At 43.5% G+C, this 13,581-nt stretch overlaps 1 protein-coding gene across 1 annotated transcript; it reads right to left on the bottom strand.

The window, feature by feature from the left end:
* Positions 1-5,405: 5,405 nt before the first annotated feature.
* LOC124117192 (plasma kallikrein-like) lies at positions 5,406-12,640 on the bottom strand. The gene is made up of 7 exons (XM_046478954.2): positions 12,505-12,640; positions 10,212-10,358; positions 9,728-9,819; positions 8,079-8,176; positions 7,292-7,560; positions 6,625-6,764; positions 5,406-5,663 (listed from the first exon to the last, which is right to left on the bottom strand). Exons 1-7 carry the CDS (start codon positions 12,563-12,565, stop codon positions 5,454-5,456), a joined length of 1,017 nt encoding a protein of 338 aa, XP_046334910.2. The 5' UTR covers positions 12,566-12,640; the 3' UTR covers positions 5,406-5,453.
* Between the last annotated feature and the right edge of the window lie 941 nt (positions 12,641-13,581).

Here is a 13,581-nt window from a genome sequence, read left to right as displayed (position 1 = left end):
TGTTGGGGGGCGGTTGTCATTGGCTGGTTGGCTGACTAGTGTAACCAGAGACATATGTTTGTGTGTGTGTGAGTGTACATTAAGCGTGCTCAACTGCTGTAACCCGAGATGTGTTTATGTTATTGAGTTTGGTCTAACCGTATTTTAATCCTGTTTGAACAGAACTTCGGCCAGCTGATGCTACTTGAAGCAATAAACGCCAGACAATGACAGACACAGTCAGTCAACAGTAAAATGTGCGTTCGACAGTGCTCGCGTTCGATTCTAAACCCTTGACGAGCCTGGTGAACGCGGGATGGCCAAAGAATGATCGAATATAAAAAGTCAAGGTCAGAGAATAACCTGTCGCAATTATCTGCCAAAAACAGATTCCACTTGGCGTAAATGATTTGTTTGTTTGTTGTTTAACGCCGCACTCAGCAATATTCCACCTATATGACGGCGGTCTGTAAATAATCGCGTCTGGACCAGACTATCCAGTGATTGATATCATGAGCATCGATCCATGCAATTGGGATCGATGACATGCTTCAACCAAGTCAGCGAGCCTGACCATCCGATCCCGTTAGTCGCCTTTTACGACAAGCATAGTCGCCTTTTACGGCAAGCATAGTCGCCTTTAACGGCAAGCGTAATTTAAAAAACAAAATATAAGCGAAAAGCACATGAAGGGATCACTGACAATCTGTAATGACACCAGGTGTTCGCGAAAAGTGGTTAGCATGTCCTGCCCTGCGGGTAGCACCCGACACTCACACAATTTGCATAAAAAAGTAATGTGTTCCTGCCATACGAAGGCGGCCTGTTAACAAGCCTTGACCAGACAATGCAGTGATGAACCAGACAATCCAATGACACGCCACTGCCATACGAAGGCGGCCTGTTAACAAGCCTTGACCAGACAATCCAGTGATGAACCAGACAATCCAATGACACGTTCGTGCCATACGAAGGCGGCCTGCAAACAACAAGCCGTGACCAGACAATCCAATGACACGTTCGTGCCATACGAAGGCGGCCTGTTAACAAACCGTGACGAGACAATCCAGTGATGAACCAGACAATCCGATGACACGCTCGTGCCAAACGAAGGCGGCCTGTAAACAACAAGCCGTGACCAGACAATCCAGTGATGAACCAGACAATCCGAAGACACGCCACTGCCATACGAAGGCGGCTTGTAAACAACAAGCCTTGACTAGACAATGCAGTGATGAACCAGACAATCCAGTGAAACGATCCGGTATGCACGTTTACTGATTATGTTGAAACTGAAACCTTTCAAAATGTTCATTTTGAGTTACGTCTGCTGCTGCAAGTACAGAGAGATATAAAGCGATTCTGACTGTAAGGGATGCACTGTTACAGTAAACTACGTTTATAACGAACACGCTTATAACGAACTTACTTTTTTGTCCCCAAGATTTGCTGTAGTTATGCTGTATATATGCTTATAACGAACTACGGTTATAACGAAGTAAAATTAGTGGTCCCTTTGAGTTCGTTATAACCGTAGTGCCCTGTATTTGAAACCTCTAATCGTCTACAAGTGAACAATCTTCCATATTTTAATGCAACCAATGTGCTATTATGGGTTGGACACGGGGTAGCAATTGGTCTCAGATGCTTCAGATGCTTCAGATTTTGATCCTTTGTTTGTCAGCACCATAACCAGGTGATCACGGGGACCTGAAAGTGAAATAACCTGCACGACCTCTCAACATTAAACTGGAACAGTGTAATACAAACTGGCGGGCAAAAGTATACACTTGAAAATTGGATTTGACCAAAACATAACAAACGATGTCAAAACTTTAAAAGACTGAAAACAGTCGCCGAAACACTGCAGACTTAAGGTCCAAAACACAACTATGATACACGTATCAAATATACTACTCAAAAGAAGTTAAGGATCACCCAATTCTTTCATATTGGTAATGTTAATCTGTCATGGCATGAGTGATTAACTATTGTAATATGAAAGAATCAGGTGATCCTTAACTTCTTTTGAGTAGTATACATCACCATCGAGACCCCTTTGGGTAAAAGAAGATAGTTTTCAAACAATGGTATTTCTTTGAGATATTTATAGTAGATCCTTTGGAGCTGATAGTTATAGAGTTATAGTTATCTGTCATTACTCTGTCTACTGTTGAGGCTAGCCACTTTGTATCAGTCAACAAGTGTGTTCAATACTTCGCTGAGTCCAAGTGAAGATTCCGGGGTAGAATAGGTCTTCAGCAACCCATGCTTGCCGTTACAGGCGACTATGCTTGTCGTAAAAGGCGACTAACTGGATCGGGTGGTCAGTCTCGATGACTTGGTTGATACATGTCATCGATCCCAATTGCGTGGATCGATGCTCATGATGTCAATCACTGGATTGTCTGGACAAGACTATTTTACAGACCGCCGTCATATAGCTTGAATATTGCTGAGTGCGACGTTAAACAACAAAGAAACAAACAAACAAAACTTCGCTGAGTCCACCCGAGTTAAGTAAACTACAGAGGTGAACCAGTTACACCGGAAAGTGCTAATATTGGCGACCATTTTATTAAAATTACCAACTCCTTTTGTTAAATTAATTTTATTCGTTACAGTTACATATATTTCAATTGACGCATACCCTTTACACCCGGGTACACTCCTTGACCTGTTTCGGACGATTTCGACATCCATTATCCGCTTAGTGGTTAAACCGATCAGAAGGCCTCGCTCATAAGTGTTTACCTCACTCCGTATCGTCACATCGGTTTAGCATGTGGACTCACACACACGTGAGCTTAATTTTAGCTGATTCAGCAACATTTATGTTCTGGGGGGTGGCGGGGGAGGGTATTGTATTGAGGGTGGGAGAGGGGGGGTGGGGTTAGTAGGATGTGTTTCACGAGACGGAATATTTTTTCTGCCATTGCTTCATGAAATACAATTCATTTTCTGGAAAAGTTGGATGGATTCCATTTCGTTTTGACAAACAACATATTATTGAACTGCTTATTTTATTAAACCTGCGGCAAATTATTGTTCAATGTTACCTGGAACTATGGTGGGGGTAGGGGTGGGGGGTTAGTAGGGTGTGTTTCACGAGACGGAATATTTTTTCTGCCATTGCTTCATGAAATACAATTCATTTTCTGGAAAAGTTGGATGGATTCCATTTCGTTTTGACAAACAAGATATTATTGAACTGCTTATTTTATTAAACCTGCGGGGGGAACGGGTGGCCCAGTCGTCTAAGGCGCCGCGATTCGTTGTGCAGAGTTGCGTCCCTTGGGCACGCCAGAAACCTATGATTGTGGGTTCGAATCCCGGTTCGCCCCGATTATGTTTCTAGGTTTGTCAGCACCATACCCGTGCTCGTGGGTTTCACCGAAGTGGTAAACGTCTGAGACCTGCATCACTTCGGGCTTTCCTCCCACATTAAGCTGACACGCCGTGATATAACTTGAATACTGTTAAAAGCGGCGTTAAACCCAACTCACTCACTCACTATTAAACCTGCGGCAAATAATTGTTCAATGTTTCCTAGAACTAATTATATATTTAAAAAAAAAGCTACCCCTCACCCAAACATCAAATAATCAGTCACTTCGGGATGAACGTTGTGTGCTAGCATGTGAGATGTACACCAGAAATGGGCTTCACACATTGTACCCATGTCGGGAATCGAACCCGGGTCTTCCTGCGTGACGAGCGAACGCTATAACCACCCGACCTTTAGCTTAACATCCTGGCCTTTAATCATCCGCACAGAAGAAGTCCTAATACCGACCCGTGAAGACCCGGGGTAGAATAGGTCTTCAGCAACCCAGGCTTGCTGTAGTAGGCGACTATGCTTGTCCTAAAAAGCGACTAACGGGATCGGGTGGTCAGGCTCGCTGACTTGGTTGATGCATGTCATCGTATCCCAATTGCGTGGGTCGATGCTTATGATATCAATCACTGGATTGTCTGGTCCAGACTCGATTACTTACAAACCGCCGTCATTTAGCTGGAATATTGCGGCGTTAAACAACAAACAAGCAAACAAGCAGTCCTAATACCACACCACGTGAAGGTCAACATGGAGGTGCATATTTTATAGTTACACAAACTTAACGCGGACAGAAATTTTATAAATAACGTGCGGATTAAGGGACCGGCAATTTGATAATCTCGCGGGCCCTGGGTTTCCAGCTATAATGTGCAAAACCAGAAATATTTTCCCCTTAAGCTTTGACCCTCAATAACAAACATTAACAAGCATCTTGCAACAATGTATTTTCTGTGGCAGACAATTGTTTTTCAACTGTTAAAGCATAATAATTTTCTTCAGGCAATCTAGGGGGCAAATGTTTTACGAAGAAAACTCCAGGTTCGCCCCGATTATGTTTCTAGGTTTGTCAGCACCATACCCATGCTCGTGGGTTTCACCGAGTGGTAAACGTCTGAGACCTGCATCACTTCGGGCTTTCCAACAACATGAAGCTGACACTCCGTGATATAACTGGAGTACTGTTCAATGCGGCGTTAAACCCAACTCACTCACTCACTTCAATTAATACGACGTAACATCCAACTCACTCACTCAATCCAATTACACTCAGTCTGATACAATTAACCAGTTGTTCAGGTGGCGCTATTACTATGTCTAGTATTGTACCCTGTTAAGAAACACCTACAAACGAGCAACACAACATTATGTCCCCAGAGGTAAACGTGGTTATTCAGTGTGTGTGTGTGTGTGTGTGTGTGTGTGTGTGTGTGTATTCGTTGCTGTCTAAAGATATTGAAATATTTTTCCTTTCAAGTTGTGACTCCTTTACAGAGAATAACGTTTTATTTACTTTTTTACAGAAGTGAATTAATACCTTCCGACCTGGACAGTCTGTTGGAAAACAGCAACCCAAGATAGGTATAATATGTGATGTTCTTTTATTTATATCTCCAAACAAGTGAAGATCCGGGGCAGATAAGGTCTTCAGCAACCCATGCTTGCCGACTATGCTTGTCGTAAGAGGCGACTAACGGGATCGGGCGGTCAGGCTCGCTGACTTGGTTGATGCATGTCATCGTGTCCCAATTGCGTGGATCGATGCTCATGATGTCAATCACTGGACTGTCTGGTTCAGACTCATTATTTTACAGACCGCCGTCATACAGCTGAGTGCGGCGTTAAACAACAAACAAACAAACAAACATTACTTCTGAGTATAACACTTCTTTTAGTATAATTGCTCAAAGTGAGAGCATGCACAGCTGACGTGTCAAGTGTGTGACGTCACCGCGAACGTCATCATATCCATACAGACCGACAGCCACAGACATGAATGTTTTTCAAAGAGACGATCACTGGCCGACTCAAGCTAGATTCTTTAACTTTAGATTCTATGAACTCAATGTTCACACATACAATACAAGAGTGTTTGTTATTTGTTTAATGTTTCGTGTGCACGGGATGGGACAACGATCTAGAGATAGTGTACGCCGGTGAGTTCCGTCCCCCGGCGGGTTGACTTGGTGTAGTATTGCATGACGGTATTGATCCAGTCCCGGAAGTACGGCACATTCGTGTAGACGCCCGGGGTGTATGCGTCTGCGCAGTTGTAGCCCCACGACACTATTCCGGCTACTTCCCAGAGACCGTTCCTCTTGCAAACCATCGGCCCGCCGGAGTCCCCCTAGACTCATCAAACACGAGATCAGCATAATAGTGAAAGTGATGACGACAATAATAATTTATAATAATAATGATAATAAAAAATGACAATATAATAATATTTAAACTAATACCGCTGCTGCTACTACTAGTAGCAGTACTACAAATTATCATACTACTACCACCACAACCGCCGTCATATAGCTGGAATATTGCTGAGTGTGGCGTTAAACAACAAACCACCAGTAATAATAATAATAATAATAATAATATTAATTTAGAAATATTCCAGCAATATCACATCGGGGGACACCAGAAAATAATCATAATGATGATATTGATGGTGACAATATACCAGTAATAATACGTGTATGTGTCGTAAATAAATAATCTATTTCAGTTGTAAACAAACCGCATTAAATAAATTAAAATACCACTTAAGGCGAATTATGTGTCCCGATAGAATTAACACAAAATGGTCATCTAAACCTTTAAAGCCATGATTGTATCACAGCTAGTACTGTTAGCACAGTCAAAACTCTCGACCCGTGAAGATTCCGGAGTAGAATAGGTCTTCAGCAACCCATGCTTGCCGTAAAAGGTGACTATGCTTGTCGTAAAAGGCGACTAACAGGATCGGGTGGTAAGGCTCGCTGGTTGATGCATGTCATCGATCCCAATTTCGTGGATCGATGCTCATGATATTAATCACTGGATTGTCTGGTCCAGACTCGATAATTTACACACCGCCGTCATATAGCTGGAATATTGCTGAGTGCGGCGTTAAACAACAAACGAACCAACCAAATCTTCAAAGTCTCACCCGGTATCCATGTTAGACAAACGGAAATTGGATTGGACGGATGTTTTGAGTGTCATGCCATTCGAATCGAGCACAGAACGAAGTTATGATGGCGAATGGGTCCAGGGTATATATGGAGATTTTTGGAGATATAGTAGCCTGGATAATCGAGGATAGTTACCTGGCAGGTGTCCTGTCCCCCGCGTTTGTTGCCGGCGCACAGCTCGGAGGCGGGGATTGTCCGGTCCATCAGATAGGAGCAGATGTCATTCTTCACCAGAGGAAGGTCCACCTTGAACAAGCGCCGGGTGCCGTACCCGTCTGGGGTGGAAGCGTTAATACAGGCAATATCAACATACCCGTCTGGGGTGGAAGCGTTAATACAGGCAATATCAACATACCCGTCTGGGGTGGAAGCGTTAATACAGGCAATATCAACATACCCGTCTGGGGTGGAAGCGTTAATACAGGCAATATCAACATACCCGTCTGGGATGGAAGCGTTAATACAGGCAATATCAACATACCCGGAACAGAAATGTTATCAAACCCCACCAGGACAAAATTGTTTGATTGTTTGTTGTTAAACGCCGCGCTCAGCAATATTCCAGCTATCTGTAATTAATCGAGTCTGGACCAGACAATCCAGTGATTGACATCGTCAGCATCGATCCACGCAATTGGGATGCGATGACATGCATGAACCAAGACAGTGAGTCTGACCACCCGATCCCGTTAGTGGCCTCTTGCGACAACCATAGTCGCCTTTTACGGCAAGCATGGGTTGCTGAAGACCTATTCTACCCCGGATCTTCACCCGTACCCCTTCCTGTACGAGATAAACGTACCTGTATGCGTAGCGCCCCACCCCGTAGCCGTGCAATACATGCCGTCAAATGTCTCATTCTTTGACGGCAGACACACCGGGCGTATATATTTAGTGTAAGCCTCGGTCTGGGTCGCTATTTTCAACATGGCGATGTCGTTCGTGTTGGTGGTGGTGTTGAAGCCGCTGTGGACGATGAGAGTTTCTAACTTGACGATCTTCTCATGGCCGTCCACCACAGCTCGATCATACTCGCCTAGTATGGCGTTCCACGCGAACGGGTTCTTGTCGCTGTGGAAAATCAGTCAAGATCTACTTTCTTTGATAAATTATTCATTCTTGACTTTTAAGAAATCTTAAATTTTTTGGAACAATGCGAGATTTGTATTTTAGAAAACGCCAACAACAATCCTGTTTCCGAGCGCCAGACAGGGTAACAACAAGTACAATCTTTAACGTCTTTTTGTATGACGCGGCCGGGGATCGAACCCCGGACCTTCCGCTCTCTGGGCGGACGCTCTACCACAAGACCACGGAGGCAGTGTGTTGTGGGAGGCAAGCCTGAAGTGATGCAGGTTTTAGACCTTTACAACTTTGCTGAAACCCACGGTTAGTGCTGCCAAACCTAGAACCATAATCGGATCTGAACCCACAATCAAAGGTTTCTGGCGTGCCCAAGGGACGCAACTCTGAAGAGCGAAAAGCGGCGCCGAGGACGACAGGCCAACACGTTTCCACTCAATGTTAAAACTCCGTTATTGTTTTAGATGTCAGATAGGTAACGTAGTAACGTTAAGGCATGATGTTACTCTTGGAAGCAGTGAGCTGCAGTTAGAATCCATTTGTCACTGATGAGGATGCCCCCGCACTCGTGGTCCTTGTGAGCTTCGTAAACCCTCAAAGACACCTGTGAGTAGAAACAGTACCACGTGACGAAATATAAAACGTCAACACCAGAGAACACCCATCTTCCCGAGGCAAGAGTGTTAACTGACTGTGAAAGTCCAGTTTCCACCCTTGCCAAACTAGGCTGGAATTACTGGGCTCGATCGTAGCGCCGCCAGTGGCTATTACAAGTTATGTCCCTTCTAAGCCTCTCCTATGGACCAATCAGATTCCAACTCTCGTATCACTTGCGTTTGCTTCACACAAAATGGTGGCGCCCAGTCAGGACGATCTGATCGATAATCAAGATCTATATTGTGATAAAACGGGTCTTACATCGCGAAATGCATCAAATCACGTGAGCACCTTGATTAAAAACATGAAAAGATTTGGAATAATATCTGTTGACAGCGAGTTGGCGGTGCACATGCTTTGAAAATACTGCAGTCGATCGAAATCTGCACGACAGTTTACGAACCGGATTTCGATTTCGGTGCGCGATTTTGATTGGACTTTGAATAGACTCGTTAGTTCAGCCAAAATGTAACTCCATAATACCAGCCTAGTTCGGCAAGGGTGTGTTCAATCATACTGTATAATTCCGCATGTCCCGATGTGCTTTAAATTGCATCTCAAAAATATAATAAATGGGGAAATGTATGTGAACCATTACGCAACGAGTTGACAATTGTTTTAGGTATGCCCGTTTGCGCTAAGACGGAACCCTGTCGCAAAATGGCCATGAGAAGGGCACGAGTCGCTATTCGGCTTGTCCCGGAATAACACGAGTTGGTCACGAATGACTAGAAACGAGTCATAGACTTAATTCTGTTTTCTTGGTCGGCGGTCTTGTCGTGATCAGTGCATTTTTCTAAAAGGGGGCTCAAAACAATAAGAAATAATATAAGGGTAACGCTATTTTTCAGGGCATTATCATTTGCAGAAGCCCGAGGTCTTCCATTAACTGCCCGACGAAGGAGGGCAGTTGAAAAGACCGAGGGCTTCTGCAAATGATAATGCCCTGAAAAATAGCGTAACCGTTATTATAGCTAAAATGGGTGAAATTTGTTTTCATATAAAAAGAAACAACAATATCGGTTTTGAAACATTTAGTGCAATCAACACAAATGTCACTGACACCCTTTACAAATATGGAAACATCATAGAACAAAACAGATGACGTCACTATTGAAAGTGTCGTCGCCTATCCCTATCTTATGACGTCACCTAACAATGTGAGTGATAATGACTCGTCGTCAAGCAATATGAGGGTATTATCAAGTTACAGTGGCCCGCTCATTTCTGATAACATGCGGGCGGTTTAACGATAATTCTGTCCATTTTAGCTATGATGGCTTTTAATGAAATTCTTGCACTCGCATGTGTGTCATTCTTATTTTACGAGAAATAAGAAAAATCTGACACTCGTTTCGAAAATCAGCATGACACATGCTCGTATAATAATTTCTATCCGTCTTGAAGCAGTGGTATAGACAGTATTCTTTCTCTGACAAAACTCCCTGACCGATATAACATAGGTACACAGTATATTATAGAATTGCTACTGACTGACCTGCCATGGGAATTCGCCAGGGGCGGCGACTGTGCCCCCTACTATTCTGTTTGTTGCTGGTAGTGGGTCGGGAAAAGCAATTCCACACTGACCTGCACAAATAGAGTTGTATTAATAAGGGCGGTGAGGTAGCCTAGTGGTTTAGCGTTCGCTTGTCACGCCGAAGACCCGGGTTCGATTCCCCATTTCCTAAAGGTGGCGTAAAACCACACTCACTCACTAATAAGGCCTGGCATATGTTTCAACTACACAATTTCTTAACCTGCCTCGGGTTTTAATACAAGAACAAAAATCCTTAAAAAATGGGATCTGAGAAATATTTGTTTGTTTCCCTTTTCAGAGAAAATGATATATTTCCTGTAGCAGCCACCGAAACAATATCTTCTACCCCATGAACTTTGACCTACCGTCCTGTATGTGGTGCCGACATTTAATAGACCTAAACAGATGTATGACCTAAGTATAAGTTTTATAGTGATCACACCTGCTGCTATAGTCGTGACTGACGGATGTAGAGGCGGTATACAACACATCTCCTGGAAGCCACACCCATTGTAGGTGTACATGTAGCCGGAGAGACACTGGTTGAAAATGAAGTTGACGCAGGTGCCGCCGTATTGGCTCTCACATTCTGAAACGTAGAAACGTCAATGTTACAAGACAGATGTTTGCACTTTTTCCCCCATTCAATTCAGTATATGATATTACAGAGTAATACATTGAGTAGGACGCTATGTGGTATACTTATTAGGTGGAGGTTATATACCTATACAGCAGACAGCAAAATTAAAATTGGCTACAGGTGTCCCACAATGTTTACAAATGGTGAAACGGGCAGGCTACATTTGCCATGTTTATTAACTAAGTGTTAATCCTTCCAGCACATTAGTGGAAATTGTTCATGCTAAAAAAAATGTTAGACAGATGTTTGCACTTGTTAACAGACTCAGGTGCCACCGTATTGGCTCTCACAGACTGCCTCACGTTGACGTTCATACGACGGCCGTATGACAGTCGTCCGATCACGCTCCTCACAGCGATATCCCGTTCTGAGAGTGTAACGAAGGTGTCACGCGCTGGGAAGGAGCTTGTCGTCCGACGTTCGTATGACTTCGTCTGGCAGTCATTTGTCAAAGCTGATCTTTCTTCTGACGACCGATCATGGAGACGAGAATTAACGTTGAAAAATGACGTCACTGGTTAAGAGTCGGTTCAGAGTGTGAAAGGAGGTGCCAAGCGCTGCGGAGGAGCTTGGGTTCACTTGGTCCAAGGGAAGCTACTCTCATTTACAACACAAGGTTCAAGGTCAAAATTGTGATGGTGTTTTGTTTATAAGTGATGCACTGAGAAGCTTTATAATGTCACAATTACTACAGACTGGTACAAAACGCACGTATACAGAATACTGTAACAACTCAATGCATTAACAAATTCAAGGGAGGTTTGTCAACATTCAGCGGGTTACCTTACTCTGAAACATATTCACCATGCTCTCATAATGGCAGGAATTGTTGGTTTGTTTGTTGTTTAACGCCGCACTCAGCAATATTTCAGCTGTATGACGGCGGCCTGTAAATAATCGAGTCTGAACCAGACAATCCAGTGATTGACATCATGAGCTTCGATCCACGCAATTAGGATACGATGACATGCGTCAACCAAGTCAGCGAGCCTGACCACCCGATCCCGTTAGTCGCCCCTTACGACAAGCATAGTCACCTTGTATGGCAAACATAGGTTGCTGAAGACCTATTCTACCCCGGATCTTCACGGGTGGTTCATCAATAGTTACCCCACGTATTACCCATGCCCAAATGATAGGTTAGGGGAAATGGGGTTAAATGTCGCGTTCAAGATTATTGCAATTATTGCATCCACGTGTGTGTAGCTGTTGTACAAATTCGAACTATCGCTGGTTTTATAGTGCTAGCCCACTGTGATACCATGCCGCAGTTTAACATGAATACCCCACTTAGACACAGTATACTGACACCAAGCCGACCAGTACTTGTTTTATCCCCGTGATGCCGAGCGTCAGGCAGGGAAGCAACACGTACGTGCAATCTTTTTAACGTCTTTTGGTATGACGCGGCCTAGGGATCGAACTCCGGACCTTCGGCTCTCAACTTTCGCCCTATATATCACCATAACAACGGAGGCGGTCGTTCTTATAATGGTGAGGTGAAATTGGGTTTAACGTCGCGTCCAAGATTATTGCACTTATATAGCGACGTGTATGTACGTGTGTGTGTGTGGCTGCTTGTACTAGTCTGGACTGATGCCGAATTATTGTGCTAGCCTACTGAGATACCATGCCGCAGTTTAACATGAATACCCCACTCAGACACAGTAAACTGACTCCGAGCCGACCAGTCCTTGTTTTAGCCTCTAAATGCCGAGCGCCAGACAGGGTAAAAACAAGTACCATCTTTTTAACGTCTTTTGGTATGACGCGGCCGGGGATCGAACCCCGGACCTTCCGCTCTCCGTGCGGACGCTCTACCACTAGACCACGGAGGCGGTCCTCTCTTATAATGACACTCATCACACTCTGAAACACATTCACCACGCAATTTCTCATTAAATACACAGTTACCATAGTAACCACACGCTAAAGACATTCACAAAGCTCTCAGAATATTATCCCAGAAACTGTCAAAGTTTGGCAACTGCCATATGTTGATTACAAATGAAAATGTAAGTGCCATTCTTATTTTCTTTCATAATCAACCTAATGTTGAGTTCGTATCTAATTATTAATTATAATCAATACTTACGCGTGAGAGAGGTGACATATCCAATATTACAAACAGAAAGTATAACAACAAGTTCTAACATTGTTTTCAAGATACTACAAATCTACAATAGTACAATATTGTATATGTCGTGGCAGGATAGTTAGAGATATTCCATATATCTCCCTAGATAGTCCATGCCTATCCAGTCCTATATAACCAAGTTGTCAACATAGTGGCCACTGCTTCATTTTGTGAAGAAGGAGGTCACTAATATAAGTTCAACCAAAAAGAATTTAAATATAACACGAATGAAGAATGTGTTTATTGAAAGTCCTTGATGCTGGTATGTCTTTGCTAAATTTCTGACAACCAAACAAATGCGCCCAGACAATGCTGCCATTTCCCACCAAAAGCTCTCAGTTTCGTCCAGTAATCTATTTTCAGATTCTTTTGCAGAAATTTGTTATCAGCACTAAACTGTGGAGCGTATCTTATCTTTGCTGTGGTAGGTTAAAGAAGTGATTTGTTCTATTACCTTAAAAGTAATTAAACAATTAGTACTAAACTGTCTGGAAAAGAAAATATACACTTGAAAATTGGATTTGACTAAAAATAGTTTACTGAGCTGAAAACAATCGCCAAACCATTACAAACTTAATGATCGGGTGGTCAGACTCGCTGACTTTGTTGATCCACGTCATTGTATTCCAAATGCGTAGTTCGATGCTCATGATGTCAATCACTGGATTGTCTAGTCCAGACTCAATTGTTTACAGACTGTCGTCATACAGCTGGAATATTGCTGAGTTCGGCGTTAAACAACAACTAAAGTAAACGTAATGAAGTAGCGACTGACCAGATCGGGTGGTCAGGCTCGTCAAAACATACAAAGAGGTGAAATGGGGTTGAACGTCGCGTTCGCGTTGATTGCACTTATATAGCGAGTTGCTAACACGTACGTGTGTGTATGTGTGTGTGTGTGCGTGTGTGTACGTGCGTGCGTGTGTGTGTGCGTGTGTGTGTGTGCGTGTGTGTGTGCGTGCGTGTGCGTGTGTGTGTGTGTGTGTGTGTGTGCGTGTGCGTGTTTCTGACTGCTTGTACTCGTCTGGACTAATA

This window comes from Haliotis rufescens, unplaced genomic scaffold, assembly GCF_023055435.1.
Source record: "Haliotis rufescens isolate VD_foot unplaced genomic scaffold, xgHalRufe1.0.p SCAF_154, whole genome shotgun sequence".
NCBI classification, from domain to species: Eukaryota; Metazoa; Mollusca; class Gastropoda; order Lepetellida; family Haliotidae; genus Haliotis; species Haliotis rufescens.
The sequence above is the reverse complement of the archived record's forward strand: the minus strand, read 5'-3'. Positions and strand labels throughout refer to the sequence as shown.